At 31.9% G+C, this 25215-nt stretch overlaps 1 protein-coding gene across 1 annotated transcript in view; it reads left to right on the forward strand.

The window, feature by feature from the left end:
• Positions 1 to 25215, forward strand: part of LOC139525214 (uncharacterized) — a 198820-nt gene that overhangs the window by 72288 nt on the left and 101317 nt on the right. The window contains exons 7-9 of the mRNA XM_071320404.1: positions 7719 to 8012; positions 19967 to 20311; positions 24567 to 24875. Coding sequence (XP_071176505.1) covers positions 7719 to 8012; positions 19967 to 20311; positions 24567 to 24875 — 948 coding nt within the window. The remainder of the gene's footprint in view (positions 1 to 7718; positions 8013 to 19966; positions 20312 to 24566; positions 24876 to 25215) is intronic.

The raw sequence follows: 25215 nt of genomic DNA on the forward strand, positions 1-25215 counted from the left end.
ATATATGCTTTTCAAGTGTGAAAAACATCATCAAAATTTATACATAATCGGGAATGTCCTTACCAAAATAGTCTTCGTCTCACACCGTAACTATATCGGGCCCAACTATATATAATACTTTTGCTATTTGACCAACAATGTATAAAAAAAAACCAGAACGAATTTAATGTCATCTTTCCCTATTGTTTAATGTTATAAGTCTGTTTCAACTGTCAAGAATACCCATAAAGCGGACAAGCAGTTTTTTCTTTAAATTGCTGTCATTGAATATCAAGAAAGAAAATAAATCCCGAAATTGATTTGAAACTTTGATACTCTATAGTTTTCCTGGAAAATATTCACATCCCTTAGGGATTATTAGTGTACGTCCAGTTGCGTACATATAACATGCATGTCGGAACAATTGTGATGAAGACGAATTTCTTCCTTAATTCGAGAACAATCTAATTGATATACAAATGTCCATAACTTCGATGAGCCAAAGAAAGTTATATATATCGACCAGTATTTAAATCTCTTCTTCTTCTTCTTTTGGTATACAATAGTCTTTCGATGACATTTGATGATTACATACTGTTGGCATGCGTGGACTAGTCTAATAACAAAACTTTTAACTAAATTTACACAAAATGCATGTTTCTTTCTTATGTACAATGTATACATGTATATATTTGAATTTTCGCTATAGTTCCGTTACTTTTTATCCTGGCGTATATAGGAATGGTCATACCCTAAGAAGTGAAACGATGCATGAATTTGCAAGCTCGACAGGAAATCGCTTGAATACCTGAACGTGTCACACCCCCTGCAATACCTTTGGGAGTAATACCTTTAGCCATGCAGGTGATCAGTGGAGCGAAGATCCTAATTTATTTGAATAAAGTTTATTATATAAAAGAATTATGAACTAATTAGATTTCCGAAAACAATTCAAGTTTCACGGAAAACTTATTTATGATTTGAAATTTTTACTTTTTAACTAATTCCAATATTATCATTATTGTTAAAAATAACAGATCATGGTTATTAAAAAAAAAGATAAGAAAATTTTCCGTATCAACTTAGTTATTGTTAACTAGTCGGATAAAACAACCGTACGATTGACAAGATATCGACACGCAATTAGGACTACATCGGGTTACTGTAGTTTTGGTCCTTAGACATATCTTGGGTGCAAATCGGAGAAGGTAACAAAATGGCCGACCGGAGAGAATTGATACTCTAAATTTAAAATCGATGGTGATCTCTGAATAAAACTTTAATATTCATGAATTTGAGCATTTTTATACAGAATGAACATAATATCAATTTTTGATTTTTTTGCGAAGTTTCCCTTTAATGAACCGGATATTCACTGAGTAGGTCGTAAAGGTTCTAATTGTGGTAAAATCATCTTTGTTGAAACTTTGTTGAAAAAACAAAAATTATGACCTGATCGGACTATAATGAAAATACTAAATAAGTGTTTTATTCGTATTTTTATACGTTTTTACGTTTTATTTAATATGACAATGACATGGGCATATACATACAAGAATAATTATCTTATTTTAAATAAAAATGTCACACTTTTATCTGACAATGTCCTGTGTGCTTTAAAATACGTTATTTAAATGTCCATTCATAATGAATGGACATTTAAATAACGTATTTTAAAGCAAAATACGTTATTTAAATGTCAATTCATAATGAATGGACATTTAAATAACGTATTTTAAAGCACACAGGTAATGAATGGACATTTAAATAACGTATTTTAAAGCACACAGGTGCAATCAAGATCGATTAAATGTACAAAGGTAATAAATCTGGCTAATCAGATTATGTTGTCACGCGTCATTAATTTTCAGTTCATCCGATGGGCAATAAACCAATTAACAGTCACGCGGTGTTGGGAGAGAATCTTTGGAGGAAATTGGGAGTAGAATCCGTGATTCGCGGTGTCACACCGCTACACTCGGAAATCGGTGATAAAAGTTCGCGATTACAAACTCTCTGGGCGTACTGTACCTTAAAATCCAAAAAAAATCCAAAAATATATATTTTTTGGTTTACTTTCTCTCTATTTTCGTAAATATTTTCTATGAACATATCATCAAGGATCATCGGAATGATGAAGACATAAATATAATACCATCTCCAAGTAAAACTTTCTAACTTAAAGTTGGCTGTTTTTTAGATAGAAATTTAATGCGTTTTTCTTTGAAAACGAGAAATCGAGAAAACGTTTTTGACATTTGAGAGGACAAAACATATTATTGAGATACTGCATGCAAATTTTGTTGGGCAAATTCCCAACAATTTGGTCAAAAACTCAAAAAAAAAACCCATCATTTGTACCTTTTTCAATTACGGAAATTTCCTATCCGTCATTCGACTTCAGCATTTATTTTTGCCTTCACATTCAATTTGATAGCCAGGGGTCCTGGCTAATCTTGTCAGTCGCGCAGCTAGATTGGGCTGGATCCCAGGCTATCAATTTGATAGTTTCGATGTGAATATGTAGATTTTGTAGGAGAAGATAATTCATTTTTGTGTGATTTGAATATATATAGTAGTTTTTTCGTGAATTTTCTGTAAATAAGTAATATTTTTGTTAATAATATATTTTGAATTTTTATAAAAGTTAACCAAATCCTTCGGATAAGAGGTTTTTCCGGATAATACTATTGTTGATATTGTGTGAAAATACATTGTATGTTAATGTTTAACCCCAGAGCAATCAATATGCATGCAAGTGGTCGGGGGAAAAGTACTATAAGTTTCGCAGACATTTTGTGTGTGACAAGTAAAGGCAACAGTAGTATACCGCTGTTCAAAACTCATAAATCCATGGACAAAAAACAAAATCGGGATAACAAACTAAAACCGAGGGAAACGCATTAAATATAAGAGGAGAACAACGACATAACACTAAAATGTAACACATATAGACAAAATCACACGAGAATAACAAATATAACATATATATATAACATCAAAACCAAATACATGAATTTGGGATAGACAAGTACCGTGACACGTCTTATCGCAATGTGAATTTACACTCAAAAATAAGAGAAAACAAACGACACAACGTTATAATGTAATACACACAGAAACGAACTATAATATAACAATGACCATATTCCTGACTTGGTACAGGGCATTTTTAAAGGAAAAAATGGTGGGTTGAACCTGGTTTTGTGGCATGCCAAACCTCGCACTTTTATGGCCATGTGAAATATAACATCAAAATGACAACACAGGACTACAATATAAATAAATTGGAGAACACAATAGACAAAGAATCACACGAACAACAGCCAACAAAAGGCAACAAGTTCAAAATTTTAATACGCCAGAAGTGTATTTTGTCCACACAAGACCTATGTGTGACGCACAGATACAAAAGTTTGAAAGCCGAAACGAGTACAAAGTTGAACAGCATCGAGGACCAAAAGATCAAAAAGGTTGTGCCAAAAACGGCAAGGGTTTTCCGTTAAGTTACCAGAAAATCCCTATAATTTAGAGTAATTTATACTTTTGCAAACAGTAAATTTATTAAAATGAATATTCAAAAGATGTACATGATAAAGCTGAAGTATTAACTAATTACAGGAAACAACTGAAATACATTTACATAACCAGACATTTGAAACACAAAAGTAGACACATCCGAATACGTTTAAACCTCTACGCCAAGTGACGTCCTATTTGAAACTGAAAAATGACGAAAAAATGACGTCATTAGAATTAGTAAAACAGAGCATCAAAAAATGAAAAATGACGAAAAAATGACGTCATTAGAATTAGGATTAATTTAAGATTATATATTTGAACTAAATACTGATATTGCATTTAATAACAAAGCACATTTTAATTCTTATTAATATAAAACTGAGGTAGCAATTAACTATATTATAAAACTATGTCAGGTTTGTTATGAATCTAACTTCAAACGTAAATTATCGTACTGATTACTTTGAACGAAATCAAATCTGATAAATGAAGGCGGTGATTAATTTTCTTTACCATAACACAGAAATATAATAGAAAAGACGTCAACACATTTGACAAAATCCGATGAGAATTACAAATATAACATTAAACATTTAAACTAAATACATGAATATGGGATGTATAAGTACCGTACCACGTCTTATAGTAATGCGAGTTCACACTCGGCAAAACAGTCACAATCGGGAATAAGTCACGTTTGGTAATTAAAAGATTAGACGACATTATGACAAAACACAATCTACCATGTGGTAAAAATGTCCTTAGCTAGTTTGGTCAACGAAACATCGTATGGATCCACCAAATCGTGATGGTGTCCATAAAATTTACGGAGTGTCAATTTTAATCTGTCCTCCTCATAACTTTGTTGGAGCAGTTTCTGCGTAAGGAGCACACTCCTGTATATGAAGTCCGTATAGTGTGAACAAGCACGTGAATAACGTATCAATTGTGATATGTAAACACCATACGAAGGGGCAGAGGGTATGTTACTGCTGAGAAATGGGAAATTGATAATTGGGAAGTTGAAATCGTCCCGTTTATCATAGATTTTCGTGTGAAGTCGTCCATCTACGTCAATATTGAGGAAAAGATCAAGGTATGAAGCAGTCCTTCTGGTATCAGTGGTATCCTTAATTTCAAGTTCACTTGGATATATGAGATGTAAGTATTGGCTGAAATATGGGTTATTCAATGATAAGGTGATGCTAAAACCAACTTCTCTTGATATTCAGCTTTTCTTTGGCGAATCATCAGTGATGTTATGAGACTTGCACCAGAAGGCACAATTGGTGCGTCCTTAAATTAGATTGATTGATTGATTGATTGTTGGTTGCTTACGTCCAGTGGCAAATATTTCATGCATGTTCAGGACGAAAACAAGTTAACAATAAAAACAAAAGGTAGGTTTTGTCATAATAGAGGCCATTTGGTGTGATTGTCTGCAAAATTTAGACTGCCACCTCTAGAATAGGAAATGGCTTAATCCCTAATCATGATTCAAGAAAAACTTTTACAAAAAACAGAAAACTTCACAAAACTGATTCTTCTAAACTTGTTGACAGTCTTTTAAGTTGTACTTATTAATGTGTGTAATCATTTATACATGCATAACCAAGTGCTTATTGAAGTCAACACCTGTGCAATTAAGGAAAAAAGTTAATGAAAAATTAGAATTTGAACTTGCTGTCAGTTCATTAATAACGATTGTTAGTGATGTGATTTGTTCTCCCATAAGAAAAAGCCTTTCTCATGTAGCACATACTCTACATATACCGATCACGTTTACCCAAGATTGTCTCTGATGCTTACCAAACTGACAAATTCCAGAACTTACTAGATATTGTGACACCTTACAATTCAGACACAGGGGGCCAGGGGATATGAAATATAGAGTTTAGGGGATGCCATTTTCAAAATTACACCAAGGTGTGTCTGAAAAAATCAAAGATACATTAAAAGAAGAACAATTACTTCACCCTGCCATCAGTGTTCTTATGAGCTATGTCCATGTTTTGGTATTTCTATGGAAATGATGCCCGCATAGCTTCTTAATAGATATAGGAAGATGTGGTATGAGTGCCAATGATACAAGACACCATTCAAGTCACAACTAATAAAAGTAAACCATTTTAGATCACGGTCCGGTCTTCAACACGGAGCCTATGCTCAAAGTTCATTTGTTAGTTTATTGATGAAAAAAAACACACAGGCGCTTCTGAACCATATACTGTCCCTATAGAAAACCATAAATTCGTAAATGTATGGCTATTACAAAATCAATCGTTTCTGTAGCAACATTCGCCCCATTACATTTGGGATTGGCAGTACAGATATATCATGCATATGCATATGGGAATATGTGTCACGATCACCGAATCCGCATATGATGACTAAGAGATTGATTCATAGTTGAGCTATTGTGTGTGGATTTTAAAATTTATATAGGATCATGACTGATTTTGAATTGCAACATTAAAAAATTGGCATTGCATTGTATAATTTTTCATCCTTTCTTTAAAAAATATTGAGTTAACTTTTTTACAGAGATTATCCCACTAAAAGAATGTTCATGCACTAAACTGACTTTGTTTTACACTAATTTTTTTTAAACCTCACATTCGCCTCGGGTGATTATAGTATAGTTTGTGTTATTACTGATCTGTCCAGGTATAATACACAATATGTATTTATCTATAACTAGATACTAATTTTTACAAAATTCACAACCTTTACGATGCAAAATTAAAAACACTGTTTCAGCGCTTGAATTTTTTTTTTTTTCAAAGATAGAAAAACTATTGAAATAATTTGATAAACTGGTGTTTTATAAATTAGAAAATAATTCTGTAATATACTAGGCCACTTCTTCTTTTGCTATGTCTTAAATGGAAAAAAATCAGAAGGTTCCAAATCAACGCTATTTTGTAATGACAGCTCTTCTTATAAGTTGTCAAATTTGTCGTTTTAACATTGTTTATAGCATATGCATATATTTGAATCGTTTTTGTAGCATTCTATTGAATAAATATCAGAATATTTCTCCTTTTTGTCCTTGTGGTTGAAATATTGATATGTTTAGGTCTGACCTTTGACCTCAATTTAATAAAATTGTGACCACTCTGGATTTTTACGACCCAACTTTTCTTATTGTACACGTTTTCCTCTTCCCATCGATATATAATTTAGGTGTGTGTTCTTCTGGGCCATTAAAGTTTTAAAAATGAACTCTGGTTGCAGTACTATAGACAGCACATCTCATTTTCATGGAGACTGTTTGGTCCCCTCTGAGTCATGGCCTATTGACCATTGTCTATATCAGGTAAACTAATCAATGATTGGCTTTCCAGGGAAAATCTAAGGTCATATTTAATAAACGTTACAGAGAACATTAACCATGTTACAGCTCATCTTGCAATATTTACACTTTAATTTTCAAATTCCAGTTGGATTTTAATCTTTGAGATTTTGAATTTGTGAGTAAATAGTTATCAAAAGTACCAGGATTATAATTTTATACGCCAGACGCGCGTTTCGTCTACATAAGACTCATCAGTGACGCTCAGATCAAAATAGTTAAAAAGCCAAACAAATACAAAGTTGAAGAGCATTGAGGACCTAAAATTCCAAAAAGTTGTGCCAAATACGGCTAAGGTAATCTACTCCTGGGGTAAGAGAATCCTTAGTTTTTCGAAAAATTAAAAATTTTGTAAACCGAAAATTTATAAAAATGACCATATAATTGATATTCATGTCAACACCGAAGTGTTGACCACTGGGCTGGTGATACCCTCGGGGACGAAAAGTCCACTTAAACAGATAAAGGAAATATAAGCTTCTTCTTAGTGGCACATTAATCTGCAATATTAATCTGAGACTTCATATATTACATAATTGCCTTATTTTAATACTAGGCATCACTATAATGTTGACTAGATTTCATATTTTCTGAATGAATTCTCACATCCTGAAAATTTGCACTTAAGAGAAAAGCGTACATCTTTTTTATATAAATTGATAGCTAAAGGGAAATTTGAATAAAGTGTGACAAATGACAATTTTTTTTTTTATCTAGGATCAAAATTATCATTTAAGGGAAATAAAAAAAAAATATCGATAGTTTTAAATTAATGTTCTTTCAAATAAAATATTTTTTTTTACAAAATTGACCTGAAAGTACACCAAACAATATTACCATACTAACTCCATTATTACTGCAGATGCTCCTGACATTACAGTGAACAGTCCTACATATACACAGAATGAAGCTGACAGAACAGTAACATGTAATGCTAGTGGTAATCCAGACAGTTATACATACCACAAATGGCAACACAAGTCCAAATATGGAGAGATACAAGAATTTGTCGGGTCAAAAACTCTGAAGTTACCTGATGTCCCAGTGTCGTTAAGATACCAAGACAATGGAGAATATGTGTGTACAGTCAGTAATGGTATTAAAGGCAAAAACAAGAAGGAGGAACAGACTGGTTCTGGAAATGTAATTGTAAATGGTAATGTATAACCTTTAGATATTTTGTTTGCATGTGAAGTTTATTCTGTTATTTACACCTACTATATTTTAAAAGGGTCAACAACTTACAGAAAGAGGCATTAGATGTAAAAAAAAAATCAAATATTATCATTAATGAAAATGAAAAGTGAAATGAAAATTTGCTTTTATAGCAGCCCATTTTGTTTAATTTTGTCTATACATGTATAAGGTAAGAAATACTGCTGATGAATAAATGCACAGGCAAATCTTTTTGTTGACTAATTCAATCCACCAAAAATCTACTTAAACACGTAAAAACGATGTTTCACTTATATTTGTTTTATAACCTAAAACTTGGATTCAAACAAATAAAGAAAAATTTAATTGCCAAAGGGGGCAATCTATTTTTATTTATGTTTAAGTTAGGTTATGTGACAGTTCAATGTCAGTCTTTAGAAGTCATTACGCTCAATGTTTAATTAGATGGCGTTTCGACTAAGATATACATGAATGCTGATATATATACATATATATGTTATCTAGTCTTTTCACTGTTAATTGGTTATTTCAGACTTTATGTAATTTGGATATTAAGTTGAGTATGCTATCACTCAAATAAAAGAATTTTAATCAAATCAGTGAACTTGAATTTGACAGCTAATGCCCTTTAAAGAATTTTTGTCACATTATAGCGTTGTAGTTTTTAGTCATTATACCAATTGTATAAAATGGAGGCTATATATCATGTATATTGCAATCACCTTTCTAATAGTTTGACTGCTATTCCAGCAATTTTTTTTTCTTCCCAAAAACTATTGATAAGAATGACTTTATATTTGGTCAGCAGCTTGACAGTGATGAGTTATTTGTAAACTATTTGGATCAGTCACATAATAAGTCTGTTTACTGATACTATAGGGTTATTGCATGAATATTGGGGAATATTGTCCCGAGTAGAATTTTATATTGCACGAGCTTGCGAGTGCAATATATGTTCTACGAGGGACAATATTCCCCAATATTCATGCAATATTTTCTTTCATTGTGTAATCATACGTTTTTTGATTGAGTTAAGTCTGCCAATTGATATTTTATCGTATGTTTTTATATGTTGTGATGTTATGCTATTGTTTCAGAAAAAGGGAGAAGGTTTGGGACCATTAAAACGTTTAATCCCGCTGCAAATGTTTGCACCTGTCCTAAGTCAGGAATCTGATGTACAGTATTTGTCGTTTGTTTATGTAATATATACGTGTTTCTCGTTTCTCGTTTTGTTTATATAGATTAGACCGTTGGTTTTCCCGTTTGAATGGTTTTACACTAGTAATTTTGGGGCCCTTTATAGCTTGTTGTTTGGTGTGAGCCAAGGCTCCGTGTTGAAGGCCGTACTTTAACCTATAATGGTTTAATTTTTAAATTGTTATTTGGATGGAGAGTTGTCTCATTGGCACTCACACCACATCTTCCTATATCTAATAACCCTTTTATTGTATAGCAATATAATATTTGAAAGTAAAAATTGGTTTAAACTAAGATTTGACCGTTGATGACATCACGAATTTGAAGATTTATTGCACTAGTGCAATATTAGAATTTATTGCACGCTAACTTTTGGTTACGTTCTGTGGGAAATATTATATTGCTATACAATAATACAGATTATTATACAACTGCAAACATTGTGCATTGTACTATGCTCTCGTCATCCGAAGAAATTTATCACAAGAAGATGTTTAGGTCTTCAGACAATAAAGTGAGAACAAGAGTATGGATTTCTATAAAAGAGGGACAAAAGATACCAGAGGGACAGTCAAACTCATAAAACCAAAAAAAACTGACAATGCCATTGCTAAAAATGAAAACGACAAACTATAGTACACATGACACAACATAGAAAACTAAAGAATGAACAACACGAACCCCGTCAAAAACTAGGGTTGATCTCATGTGCTCAGGAAGGGTAAGCAGATCCTGCTCCACATGTTGCACCCGTGGATTTACTTTAAAATCTTATTTTCAGATTTGCATTAAATCAAGAAACATCTTTATAAGCATTGTCATTGAAATATTTTTTCACACAGGATGTAAAAGCACCAAGAAGAATGAAATCGATATACAAAAAAATCATGATGATGATCGTAACTTTTATTTATTTTTATCAACAATGAGTGTAACTTTTACTTAAGATGGTCGTAACTGTATGTTCCAACAAAACATTTTCTGATACATAAGGACACACAAAGCTGTACAGTATGTGAAACAAATGTACGTTACCAATTGATAATGAATGTGATAATAATGAGGAACGATCACTGAGGGGAGGGTAACGTTCTATTGGTAACTGCATAAATGGTTATGATTTTGTGAGATTTCGTATTTATTTTTATCTAGTTCAATATTAAAATGCATTGGGGGATAATAACTTTATATTGATTTCATATATTTTATATAAATAAAGTATTGGACAGTTGATATTAAAGATCAGTTTGTTAAAACTGGAGATTTTTTTCCCTAAGTTGATCCCTTTACAGAGACAATAGTACCTGGTATTTTTGGCGAATTCAGACTTTATAGTTTCTTTTATTAACAAATTTACATTTTTTATAGGAGAGGTTGAAAAAATAAAGCATTTAGAAATGTAATTAAATTAAAAAGAACCTATGAAACCGTCAATAATTTGCCACCATTTGATTTTAATTTTGGGGAGGGGCTTGGATGAATAATTTTGTCCTGAATTTTTAATGTGGAAATCTCTGTCCTGCGTTTTTATTTTTACCCTATTCAGTCATGCTTTTTCATTTTATTTGTTTACATAAGTTGCTATCCTGCCTTTTTATTTTATCCTGATTTTCATCCGGCCTTTTTTTACTCAAATTTTCTGTCCTGCCTTTTTTCCAAATTTTATCCCCCTTATTAAAATCAAATGGTACAGTGGAGATCACTTCTAACCTCTCATTAAATCTGTCAGGAGAACTGTTCTAGAACAGTACGTAGAACTGTCGGCCTGACACCTTTTAGTCAGTTCTACTTCTAGAACAGTTCTACGGTCATTAGTTAGAATTGATTTCTAATTCTACGGCTAGAATTGATTTTAATAAATTCTACAGCCAGAATTGGTTTTTAAATTCTACGGCCAGAGTTTTTTTTTCTATAACTCTTATATTCGCATAGCTATATATAGTAAATCTGTAATATTTTTACATTATGATAGATTGTATAATCATGATAATACAAATGATGCAAATATTGGAACACAATGCTACCTAATTTCATTTGCATCAATTAAGAGTGCCAACATGACTTCTTTTTATTCAAAATAGTTTTCAAAACTCAGACTGACTGGTATAACAAAATTATTTGTCTGCATCAACCAAAACTGACCATATTTGAACTTTAACTTTATTATGTAAATGAAATCAATCTTAAATAATAGCCGCAAAGTAAATCACTTATATTTTTATATCAGGATGGATTGTTTAATTTAAAACATATTAAAGGAGGCAATATTGGAAAGCAAAAGTATGCTTGCATCAGTTTATAGTGCCAGCATGTCCTCTTTTTAATCAAAGTTTTGAATCGTAAACTTATTTCAGTAGTTTTGATATCTCAAACTGACTCATGAATATGACAATATTTTTTGTCCTCATCAACAAAAACCATGAAAACTGACCATATTTGACAGCATTAACCAAAACTGACCATAAGTGACAGCATCAACCATAACTGACCATACATTGTATTTACACTTTATGATGTAAATCTTAGTATATATATAGCCGCATAGTCATGATAGTAAATCACTTATAGTTACATATCACGATGGATTGTATTATTCAAATGACAGTTGATATTGGAACACATTGGCTACAAAAAAAATTCCACATTAATTTAGAGTACATGTCCAGCAAGTCCTCTTTTTATTCAAAATATGGAATTGTAAACAAATTTCAGAAGTTTGCATATACATGTATCATGTGTATCAGACTGAGTCATTTTAACAAAATTATTTAACCACGTCAACCAAACCGGAACTGTTGTACTGTTATACCACAGTTTTCACTTGACCTCGACCTCATTTCATGGATCAGTGAACAAGGTTAAGTTTTTGTGGTCAAGTCCGTATCTCAGATACTATAAGCAATAGGTGTAGTATATTCGGTGTATGGAAGGACTGTAAGGTGTACATGTCCAACTGGCAGGTGTCATCTAACCTTGACCTCATTTTCATGGTTCAGTAGTTATAGTTTAGTTTTGGTGTTTTGGTCTGTTTTTCTTATACTGTATGCAATAGGTCTACTATATTTGGTGTATGGAATGATTGTAAGGTGTTCATGTCTAGCTGACAGGAGTCATATGACCTTGACCTCATATTCATGGTTCAGTGGTCAAAGTTAAGTTTTTGAGTTTTTGTCTTTTTTTCTAATACTAGATGCAATATGTCAACTTTATTTGGTGTGTGGAAATATTTTATGATCTATATGTCAGTCGCGCAGGTTTTATTTGACCTTGACCCCATTTTCATGGTTCATTTCTCTGTGTTAAGTTTTTGTGTTTTAGTCCGTTTTTCTTAAACTATAAGCAATAGGTCAACTATATTTGTGGTATGGAAGAATTGTTAGCTGTACACATGGTACGTGTCTGCCTGTCATGGTTCATCTGACCATGACCTCATTTTCATGGTTCAAAGGTCAATGTTTAGTTTTCTTGATTTGTTTGATTTATGTGCAATTGTGATAAAGCTTTATATTTAGGACTATCAACATAATATCAATGATTAGTAAAGAGGTGAGACATTTCAGTGTGTACACTCTTGTTTACATAAATAAGGCTGTTTGTTTTCTCATTTGAATTGTTATACGTTGTCTTATCGGGGCCCTTTAAAGCTGACTATGCGGTATGCGTTTTGTTCATTGTTTAAGGCCTTATGGTGACCTATAGTTGTTAATGTTTGTGTCATTTTGGTATTTTGTAGATAGTTGTCTCATTGGCAATTATACCACATCTTCTTTTTTTATATTACTTACACTTTATTATGTAAATATGGCCTCATTGTAAACCAATAATATTTCTATGTGAGGACGAATCTTATGATAAAAAATTTACGGGAACCTGTGTGATATCCAATAATGGCAGACTAATAGCATTAAAGTGTATTGATACCATATCTTAAGTGCGCTGTTATTTCCTCTATATCCGTAATAATGAACCGTCACTAACATGACTAAACATGCTTAAGTGACTCTATAAGTCAGTAGTTTGTGATGGTTTTTTTTTCTTAAACAAAACAATTTTACGGCATCATCCAACACTCTCATGACTGATTCATATACTTTATTTTAAAATAAAAAGTACATGTATGGGAAGCTCTCTTCTTGGAATAGTATCTAACTGTTAATATAATTTGAAGAAGGCAAAGAAAAATGCATGATTTTGTTTATAGCCGAACGTCCAGGGGCAAATGTTTCATTCATGTTCAGATCAAGCATGTTTTTCTGAGTTCCAGACTCCCAGATCTGGATAAGTCTGGAAAAATTGACGAGATGGTGCAAATTTATAACTTATAGTGTTTTTTTTTTACTTTAATACAACACTTTTTACAATAATATCCCATAATTTATCCACTGTACAATTTTCGTTTGAACATTTGTCAAAACAGAATCTTCAATGAATGTAAATCCAAGGCACACTAGGTAAATTACGATTAGAATTCCATGAATTAAATGCAGAGTTATATTTATGAAGAGACTGTTAAAAACGGGGAAAGAAGAAACGTAAACAATGATGTTTTCGTATGCAATTTTATAAAAATATTTCTCTGATGGGTTGGATAACCTTCTATTGACTTCGAAACTTGTACATGTAACGTTTGATCAGTAAAAAATATAGAAAATCTGCTATTATATAGCAAAGTAATTGGAAGTGATTTACTTCTTCTAAATTCTAACAATAATCCAGTGGCGTATCCAGAGTTTGCCATAAAGGGACGGGGGACTGGCTTCGTAAGAGTAGACCCGCTACAGTCATGCTTCATAGATTCCCTATACAATCAACCAAATTTCTCTCACAAAAAGGTGATGTGACCTTGACCCTCCATCTAAGTCCCGCTCTGTAGCCTTCCAATGTTTCATCGTCATAGTTTGAATAAAACAAGACCAGGCAACAATTAAAAAAAACCAATAGAAAGTCATCTAAATAATGTAACTTCATGCCTTCCTTTACTTATTCAGTGAAAGTATTCTTAAACTGTATTATTAGAATGATATCTATATCAACTGATTCAACTCCATATCAACGTAAATCCATTTTGAATGCTAACTAAACTACTCATAAGAAAAAACAAATTGGAGGATATTTGCATATAAGTCTGCTAATCCCTTATGTCGTTTCTTTTTAGAATAGTGGTTTTCATTTATTCTTTGTTTAATTTTAAAATCATATTTTTTTTGTCTTGACTGCTAAATAGGGTGTTCATTTAGTGAAAAAAAAACATTCGTAAATTTTGAATTACGATCATCTTTTTATTAAAACAAGTCAAAGTTACGATCATCTATAGACGAAGTTACAATCATCATCGTGATATGTTGTAGCTCGATTTTTTAGTTCGTCTGGTTGTTTTTCTATAATTTATGAAAAACACATTCAATAGCAATGCTTATAAATATTTTTCTTGATATCAAACAAATCTTAGAATAAGCTGTTATGGTGGAGAAATCAGCCTTCTAAAATAGCCCTATATTTGTGTCCGCCATATTGGGATGATCGTAACTGCAGTTACAATCATCACATTGACGCCAGTGCTCTGTGATTAAAGTAAGATAACTCTGGTTAATTTTCCCACCATAAATCATTAAGAAAAGATGATATATTTCATTTTTCATTTATAGTCTTTTTGAGAAAAGTTCTAATTGTTTTTGTGTAGGTTCCAATTACAACTTTTCACTATACATTGTATATAGCATTAGACATGAGTTAGAAGTTTCTGGAATATAGTGGTGGCTATGGTGTACTGTTTTGTGTTTCTGCCTATGTGTGTTTGTGTTAGGTGTTATTACTTTTTGTACGACCGCAAAATTTGAAAAAAGTTTTCGTCGTGTATTGCTTTCACGTTGGCGTCGTCGTCTGCTTGTTGTTGTCGTTGTCGGCGTCTGAATACTTTTAGTTTTTGCACTCTAACTTTAGTAAAAGTGAATAGAAATCTATGAAATTTTAACACAAGGTTTATGACCACAAAAGGAAGGTTGGGATTGATTTTGAGAGTTTTGATCCCAACATTTTTGAAATTTGGGGCCAAAAAGGGCCCAAAGAAGTATTTTCTTGTTTTTCGCACAGTAACTTTAGTTTAAGTGAATAGAAATCTAAATAATTTTGACACAAGGTTTATTTTCACAAAAGGAAGGTCGGGATTTATTTTGGGAGTTTCGGTTCTAACAGTTTAGGAATAAAGGGCCAAAAGGGGTCTAAATAAGCATTTTTCTTGGTTTTCGCACCATAACTTTAGTATAAGTAAATAGAAACCAATGAAACTTAAACACAAGGTTTATGACTATAAAAGAAAGGTTGGGCTTGATTTTGGGAGTTTTGGTCCTAAGAGTTTAGGAATAAGGTGCCCAAAGGGTCCAAAATTAAACTTTGATTGATTTCATCAAAAATTGAATAATTGGGGTTCTTTGATATGCCGAATCTAACTGTGTATGTAGATTCTTAATTTTTGGTCCCATTTTCTAATTGGTCTACATTAGGGACCAAAGGGTCCAAAAATTAAACTTAGTTTGATTTTGACAAAAATTGAATCCTTGAGGTTCTTTGAGATGCTGTATCTTAAAATGTACTTAGATGTTTGATTATTGGCCCAGTTTTTAGTTGGTCCAAATTGGGGTCCAAAATCAAATTCTGAATACATGGGGTTCTTTGATATGCCAAATCTAACTGTGTATGTAGATTCATAATTTTTGGTCCTGTTTTTGGTCTACATTTAAGTCTAAAGGGTCCAAAATTAAACTTAGTTTGATTTTAACAAACATTGAATTCTTGGGGTTCTTTGATATGCTGAATCCAAACATGTTCTTAGGTTTTTGAATATGGGCCCAGTTTTCAAGTTGGTCCAAATCAGGATCCAAAACTATTATATTAAGTATTGTGCAATAGCAAGAAATTTTCTATTGCACAGTTCTCAGCAATAACAAGAAATCTTCAATTGCACAGTATTGTGCAATAGCAAGAATTTTCAAGCTCAGTATTGCGCAATAGCAAGAAATATCTAATTGCACAATATTGTGCAATAGCAAGAAATTTCAATTGGAGTTATCTTTCTTTGTCCAGAATAGGTAGTTGAATCAACTTAAATCATTGTTTTATACAATATAAAATGTATATTTACTTTTACTACCAACTGATAAATTAAAACAATCTTTACCATTTAGTGATAGCAAGCACTTTTTTACATTTTGATATTTTATGATGTTTTTAAATGAGTGATTATTGTTGCAAACTCCATTTGAAATTTGAATTGAGATCTGTTTTGGAATAAAGGATAGGGGGATGTGAAAAAAAAATTGGGGAGGGGGGGTTCAATTTTTCTCATTTGAAATTTCATAAATAAAAAGAAAATTTTTCAAACATTTTTTGGAGAGGATTAATATTCAACAGCATAGTGAATTGCTCAAAGGCAAATCAAAAATTTTAAGTTCATTAAACCACATTCATTCTGTGTCAGAAACCTATGCTGTGTCAACTATTTAATCACAATCCAAATTTAGAGCTGAATCCAGCTTGAATGTTGTGTCCATACTTGCCCCAACCGTTCAGGGTTCAACCTCTGCGGTCGTATAAAGCTGCGCCCTGCGGAGCATTTGGTTCTAATATTTTATGCATTAGATCAACTATATTTGGTGTATGGAAATATTTTATAATCTGTATGTCTGTTACGCAGGTTTTATTTGACATTGACCTCATTTTCATGGTCCATTGCTAAGTGTTAAGTGTTTGTGTTATGGTCTGTTTTCCTTAATTTATAAGTAATAAGTCAACTATATTTGTTGTATTGAAGAATTGTTACCGGTACATGTCTGTCTAGCATGGTTCATCTGACCTTGACCTCATTTTCATGGTTCATTGAGTAATGTTTCATTTTCTTTGTTCATAATGAGTTTATGTGACAGTTGAAATAAAGCTTTATATTTAGGTCTATCAACATAATATCAATGATTAGTAAAGAAGACGAGACATTTCAGCCTGTGCACTTTTGTTACTTTTAAATATTATATTGCTATACAATAAAAGGGTTATTGCATGAATATTTGAGTAATTTGTCCCCTGTTGAACATATATTGCACTCGCAAGCTGGTGCAACATGAAATTCTAATCACTAATTCCCCAATATTCATTCAATGACCCTATAATATTGGTATATGTTAATTTTAAACATTTCAAAACAAATAAAATAAATTATTATTATAATTATAGATAAACATAAATGTCTTGAATTAACTAATGAAAAATAGGAATATGTAGTACATTTACAGATTTTGTAACAATTTTAAATTCAATAAAAAAACAATAGGTAAAATATAAAACTATAACCCTGTTCAAGGTAGACAATCAACACATTGACTTTATGAAATTGAACATACTTCAAAGAAATATAATTTTTGTATGCAAATAACACACCAATCGATTTAATTAACTACCACCTTCAATGACAGAAGATTCTAAATTATAAATATAACCAAAAGTCGTAACCTATAGGATAGTGAAGACTAAAGAAAGCTAACGCACTGTAACAAATATTTCTTTAAATTTTTTTAACAATTACTCAGAAACATGCTCGAGCCACTTGACCTTCATAGCTCATAATTAAAGTATTTACACAATATTTTAATAAAGTAGTTAAAGATTATTTGCTGATTAAAGTGTAAGACGCAATACAGATCGTATGCTTACATCGACCTACCCAAATACAGTTTTTATTAAGTCCTTCACATTTCGAAATTGTTTGTTTATTTTTATCAATACCTTTTGTAAACAGATCACAATTACATGCTAAGATCTGACTAAATACCTATATCCCTATATCGTTAGGTAAATACGCTACATATGTTGCCGTTTTTATATGACTGTCGTCTGAAGACAGATTTTTTTGGATAATAACTTAAGTATAAGTCTAGGTGAATTTCATTTATTTAAGTTCATTAGACCACATTCATTCTGTGTCAAAATTCACTATCCAAATTCAAAGCTGTATCAAGCTTGAATGTTGTGAAAAGTAAGATCTACAAAAAAGTTTTAAATGACCCAAATTGTCAGTTGAACCCTTGAAGACTTATTGCCCTTTAATGACAATTTTACACAAGTTGTTTGTCTTCTCAAATGAATCTAGTATACATTTAGTATTTTTTTTCCTTATGTCAACAAGCAGACACTATGACTAAAATGGAACATATTGGTAAAATGCTTTTATTTGCTTTTGCAGAAAATATGATAAAACAGATACAATGAACATTTAAATGGAATTTTTAAGACCCTCACCAATATTTATTAATATATATATTGAAAAGCAAAAACAATCATTGATGAAAAATTTAAGCAAAACAGTAATAGGTGAACAATTCAGGCTCTTAAGCCTCTTGTTTTATGTCCCCGTTGTAGCAGAAGGGGGCATTAAGTTTTACTCTTATCCTTCTTAGAACATGATTTTGACCTTTGACCCTGACATCAATTTAATTTAAATTAACCAAGGACATCAAATCAAAAGACCTTAGGTCTCTATCACTTACAATGTACCATTCGTGTTATACATTTATATATTCCTTATGTCAAATACAGAAGGGGTAATAACTCTCATATAGCGTTTTCTTATTGCTTTAGTGAAAATTAGACCAAATGTCCTGAGGATAAAACAAGCATTTTGGTAAAAAACATTTGTCCCAACTCACAAGGAAAACAGTGTTACAGTGAAATAACTCCTACAAAGAAAAGTATTCAGCTACGCAGTCAATTTCAAAGGCCATAAAATGTTTGATATCATATACCAGACATTTAAGCGACATCTTGCGAAACAATATTTACATGCATGAAGAAAAAAATGGCTGTAGAAGAAAAATAAATTGTCAGAAGAAAATCAAACAGTGTTTCGTAAGAAAAGTTGAAAGACCTAATAATAAGCAGAATAAAGGCAGTAGGTCTTTCCACGGAAAAGTGGAAAGAACCTAATATAAGCAACATCCTTCTATATTAAGGTGTTTTATACAATTGCAAAAGAAAAAAAATTGAGTTCCTATAATGGTATGCTGTCGTCGTCTGCGTCGTCTGAAGACGCTCAATAGCAAAACAAAAACTAAATTTCATTAGACCACATTAATTCTGTGTCAGAAAACTATAATGGGTCAACTACTTAATCACAATCCAAATTCAGAGCTGTATCAAGCTTAAATGTTGTGTCCATAATTGCCCAAACTGTTCTGGGTTCGACCACTGCCGTCGTATAAAGCTGTGCCGTGCGGGGCATCTTGGTGATGTACTATTGACCTTAACTTCTAAGGTGTCTGATCAGTTGATTGTGACAAGTTCAAACTTGATGTTGACATGTTCCTACCAATCATGTATCGCATGGTTTAGAAAATGACTTCAGATTTAGATTTTCGATGCATTATCATCGTATATCAGAGCCCAATTTTTTAAGGTACATTAACCTGCCTGTTTTGAAGATAATTTAAACAAAGTTATGGGGTTTAAATAATTGCAACATTTGCTTTAAATATGAAAATAAGTAGATGTGGTATGATTGCCAATGACACAACTATCCACCAAAGTTCCGATGAAATGGATAAAGACAAGTGTAGGCAGCCCTTCAACCTGTAAAGGCTCAAAGCGTCCTACTTGCTTCCTTCATTATAGTTTATATGAAGTGTTCATTTACTGAAGTATTTGTATACATTTGATAAACTTAAATAAATTTAAAAAAATGTTTTATTTTAGCTTTGCCAGTGGTTACTACAGATAATATTGACAGAGGCATACAGTTTGGTGAAATATATCAAGATGTAGAACTATATGTTAACGTGTATAGTGTTCCAAAGTTAACCTCATTTGAATGGGTTCTTAATGAAGAACCAATGAAAATTCTAAACTCAGATAGATATGAAAAATCAAGTTCACCTACTATTGTTAAGGATACGATTAATGGGAAGGAAGTACAACTGGATGGTTATAATATTACACTAACTGTACATGATTTGAAACTGAAGGACTTTGTTACTTATAATGTAACACTAACAAATAAATTTGGAAGTGTCAGATATGCTATCAAATTAGAATCTGCGAGTAAGTATTTGTTGTAGAATATAATACATGATAATTTTGAAATGAATGTTCCATTTAATTATTATTACTCCATCTGTCCACCAAACGCTGATTTTATCAGTAATCTTTTTTCCTTTTTATGCCCTTGCTTTAGCATTAGTAGCATTTTGTGTTACCGTTTACTGTCCATTCCTTTTTCTGTCTTCCTTTCATCCCATATTTTTTGCGTTTACGAACTTAAATTTTGTCATCCGAATTGTATGAAACTGGTACACAATGTTTAGAACCAAAATTTTCAAGCAGATTTTACTTCCAGGACAAGGTACAATAAGTGATTTTTTTGTCCCCTCTCAACAAATGTTTATTATATATATTAATATCAATGTTTATCTTTGTAAATGTTTCTGTTCTTTTATCACATTCATTTTTTTTTGTCACAAACATATGCTCTGTCAAATATTCAATCACAATCCAAATTTAGAGCTCTTTTAAAAATGTTATCCATGCTTGCCCTAACTTTAGGGTTCTACCTCTGTGGTCGTATCAAGGTGTAATACCACCATTGATTTCCCCCTGTAAGTCTTTGTTAAATTTGCACTTTTCGAAAAATGTGTAGAATTTATCTTTGTTTCAAATAAAGAAATACTTGGCATGAGTAAAGTTTTATCCTGTCCAGTACTATAGAAAAAAATTCACATAACATTTCATTGCATATAAGAAAATAACCATCACTGGAAGTTAACCAATCAAATTTCTACCCTTATTTTATCTGTGTACAAGGTTTAGTCACCATGTAACCTCAAGATTACAAAATATTCTATAAAAATCCCAGATAAAAAAAATGGTGCTTTGAACCAAGACATATGTTTATGACACAGAAATCTTTTACTGCAATAAAATGTAGGATTAATTACCTACAACTGTCAAATTCAAGGGAATATTTTTTTTTTACCTATTTTTGTATACAACCCGATGTGACGTACCATAATTTGGTGGTATTACACCTGAAACTTGCTTAGCGAAGCATTTTTTTTTTAATCTTTTGTGCAAATGATTTATGGTAATGATTATTAAACTTATTTTTTTAAGGCCCCGCCACAATGGAGGGGGTATTAAATTTAACCCTTGTCTGTCTGTACATAAGTCCCAAAATTTGTTTCCGATCTGTAACTTTAGTTTGCCTCAACCAAATGTTATGAAAATTATACAAAATGCTTATTTCCACCAAAAAAAGATCAAGTTTGAATGTTGGTGGCGTCATGTTAACAGTTATAGAGTTATGCCTATTTACAAATTGAAAAGTTGCTGAATGTTTCGTTTCTGTTCCCCAACCTGAAGTTTGCCTCTACTAAATGTTAATAAAATTATACACAATGCTTTTCACCACAACATACAGATCAAGATTGATTTTTGGTGGTGTCACTTTGACTGTTCTAGAGTTATGCCCTTTACAAATTTTGAAAATTGCTGTATTTTTTTGTTTCTGTTCTCAAATTTAAGTTTGCCTTATCCAAATGTTATGAAACTTATACACAATACTTATAACTACAAAACCCAGATCAATAACAAATGGGTAGTGTCACTTTTATTGTTCTTGAGTTATGTTACTTTTATAATTTTATATGATATGCAAGCGGGGCCATCATATGTGTCCCATTGACACATTCCCCATTTATTTGCTATAGCATATCAAATTTTGTCAATCTTATTATTCATAAATGTTTATTTAGGATTTTTTTAGAACACCAAATACATAATATTTTCAATTTTTAAGAAATTTTTTTAATGTTTTTTTTCTTCTATTTTGTACATTTGAAGAGGCAACAGGGTTATATACAATTTAAAATAAGGTTAATTGAATAATATAAATTTGACTATCAATATTTTAATATTATATGAATGATTTTCAAATGCACAATTTATCTACAAAGTGGTCAAATAGTGTTTTACATAAGAGTACATTATTGATGATATGTATGTATCAATAACAATTAACTAGAATTTCTTGATACTATTTGCCAACAAGTTCATCAGAAATCTATTAATCATTGTACTCATTTCAATGCAGATACCTAAAGATTGCTTCTAAAACATGATCTTAAAATTTTATATTTTTGACCCAATCCATCTGTCTGTCTGTGTTCATAAGTCCGTCCGTCAGTCCTGCTTTTGTCATCGCAACTCTGAAACCACACAACAGAATTTCCTGAAACTTTTTAGTTAAGAACATACTATGTAGATGTGCATATCGACAGGAAATTCTGATTCAAGTTTTTTTCTGAGAGTTATTTTGTTTGTCTAGAGACAATGTTGGGTCCTGAGGTATGTGAGGGTGCTCACTTATGTTCTAAGGAAATTATGATACAATTTTTATTCTACAAGGAATGCCCTTTGAAATTATTTGCCTCATTATACTTATGCAAACAGTTTGTCATGGCAACTCCTCTGAAACCACACAACAGAATTTCATGAGACTTTTTAGATAATAAGGACATATCTGTAGATATGCATATAAACAGGAGATGTTGATCCAATTGTTTCTTATAGGAGTTATGCCCCTTTGAAATTTTTGGCATTGATCAATTTACTACTGCAACAGTTTGTCATGGTAACTCCTCTGAAACCACACAATAGAATTTCATGAAAATATTAAGATTATAAGGACATACTATGTAGATGTTAATGTCGACAGGAAATAAGATTCATTTTTTTTTTGTAGCAATTAGGGCCCTTTCAACTTATTTGCCTCATTATACATGGTATACTACTGCAACAGTTTGGTATCACAACTTCTCTTAAACCATACAACAGAAGTTCATGAAACGTTCTAGATAATAAGGACATACTATGTAGATGTGCATATAAACAGATAATTATGATTCAATTTATTTCTAGGAGTTACACCCCTTTGAACTTATTTGCCTCATTATACTACTGCAACAGTTTGTCATCACAACTCCTCTGACACCACACAACAGAATTTCATTGAATTAGGAATTACCATGTTGATATGCTTATAGACAGGAAATTATGATTGAGTTATTTTTCTAGGAGTTACGCCCCTTTGAACTTATTTGCTTCAATATACTACTGCAACAGTTTGTCATGGCAATTCCTCCATTGTCCTCTGAAACCACACAACAGAATTTCATGAACTTTTTAGATAATAAGAACATACTATGTAGATGTACATATCGACAGGAAATTCTGATTCAAGTTTTTTTTTCTGAGAGTTATTTTGTTTGTCTAGAGACAATGTTGGGTCCTGAGGTATGTGAGGGTGCTCACTTATGTTCTAAGGAAATTATGATACAATTTTTATTCTACAAGGAATGCCCTTTGAAATTATTTGCCTCATTATACTTATGCAAACAGTTTGTCATGGCAACTCCTCTGAAACCACACAACAGAATTTCATGAGACTTTTTAGATAATAAGGACATATCTGTAGATATGCATATAAACAGGAGATTTTGATCCAATTATTTCTTATAGGAGTTATGCCCCTTTGAAATTTTTGGCATTGATCAATTTACTACTGCAACAGTTTGTCATGGTAACTCCTCTGAAACCACACAATAGAATTTCATGAAAATATTAAGATTATAAGGACATACTATGTAGATGTTAATGTCAACAGGAAATAAGATTCAATTTTTTTTTTGTAGCAATTAGGGCCCTTTCAACTTATTTGCCTCATTATACATGGTATACTACTGCAACAATTTGGTATCACAACTTCTCTTAAACCATACAACAGAAGTTCATGAAACGTTCTAGATAATAAGGACATACTATGTAGATGTGCATATAAACAGATAATTATGATTCAATTTATTTCTAGGAGTTACGCCCCTTTGAACTTATTTGCCTCATTATACTACTGCAACAGTTTGTCATCACAACTCCTCTGACACCACACAACAGAATTTCATTGAATTAAGGACTTACCATGTTGATATGCATATAGACAGGAATTATGATTGAATTATTTTTCTAGGAGTTACGCCCCTTTGAACTTATTTGCTTCAATATACTACTGCAACAGTTTGTCATGGCAACTCCTCCATTGTCCTCTGAAACCACACAACAGAATTTCATGAACTTTTTAGATAATAAGAACATACTATGTAGATGTGAATATCAACAGGAAATTCTGATTCAACTTTTTTTTCTTAGAGTTATTTTATTTGTCTAGAGACAATGTGGGGGCCTGAGGTATTCAAGGGCGCTCAATAAGTTTCTTTAATTTCTTATTGAAAAAATAATTCTTCAGGTTTACCAGAAACACCAGGTAATTTTAGCAAACAATCAGCATCAGCTACAAGTATCACTGTTCAATGGGACATCAATTCAGATGGTGGATATCAACAAAAATTTTATGTACAGTACAGAATCCAAGGGTCATTGGAGTGGACTACTAAGTTAGTTGATAAAGAAGATACCAATGAATCAAAGCAACAAAAAGCATATGAAGTAAAAAATTTACAGGAAGGAAAAGCTTATGAACTGAGAATGTATGCTGAGAATGCTTTAATGAAAAGAAGTAATGCCACCGAGGTGTTGATTGCTCTTACTGATTCAGGTATGAAATATTTGTTATGAAAGTGAGTTATTGATTAGGTAAAAATAGCAGGAACCTTTTTCTTTGTCTTAATTCAGAATTTGTAACATAAGGATGATAATCTAGAAGGGAATTCACTGTCACCTTTTTGTACGGCCACAAAAAAATTTTGCGTTCGTATATTGGTATCATGTTATCGTCATCGTCTGTAGTCCTCGATATCGTCTTTAGCATCGTCAAAAGACACTTAGTTTCCATACAATAACTTTATTATACCCACGCAACAAGTTGCGGAGGGAATAATGTTTTTGACCTGTCCGTCCTTCAGTCCTGTTTCTTGTCATCGCAACTCCTCTCAAAC

The sequence above is a fragment of the Mytilus edulis genome, chromosome 5, assembly GCF_963676685.1.
Source record: "Mytilus edulis chromosome 5, xbMytEdul2.2, whole genome shotgun sequence".
NCBI lineage: Eukaryota > Metazoa > Mollusca > Bivalvia > Mytilida > Mytilidae > Mytilus > Mytilus edulis.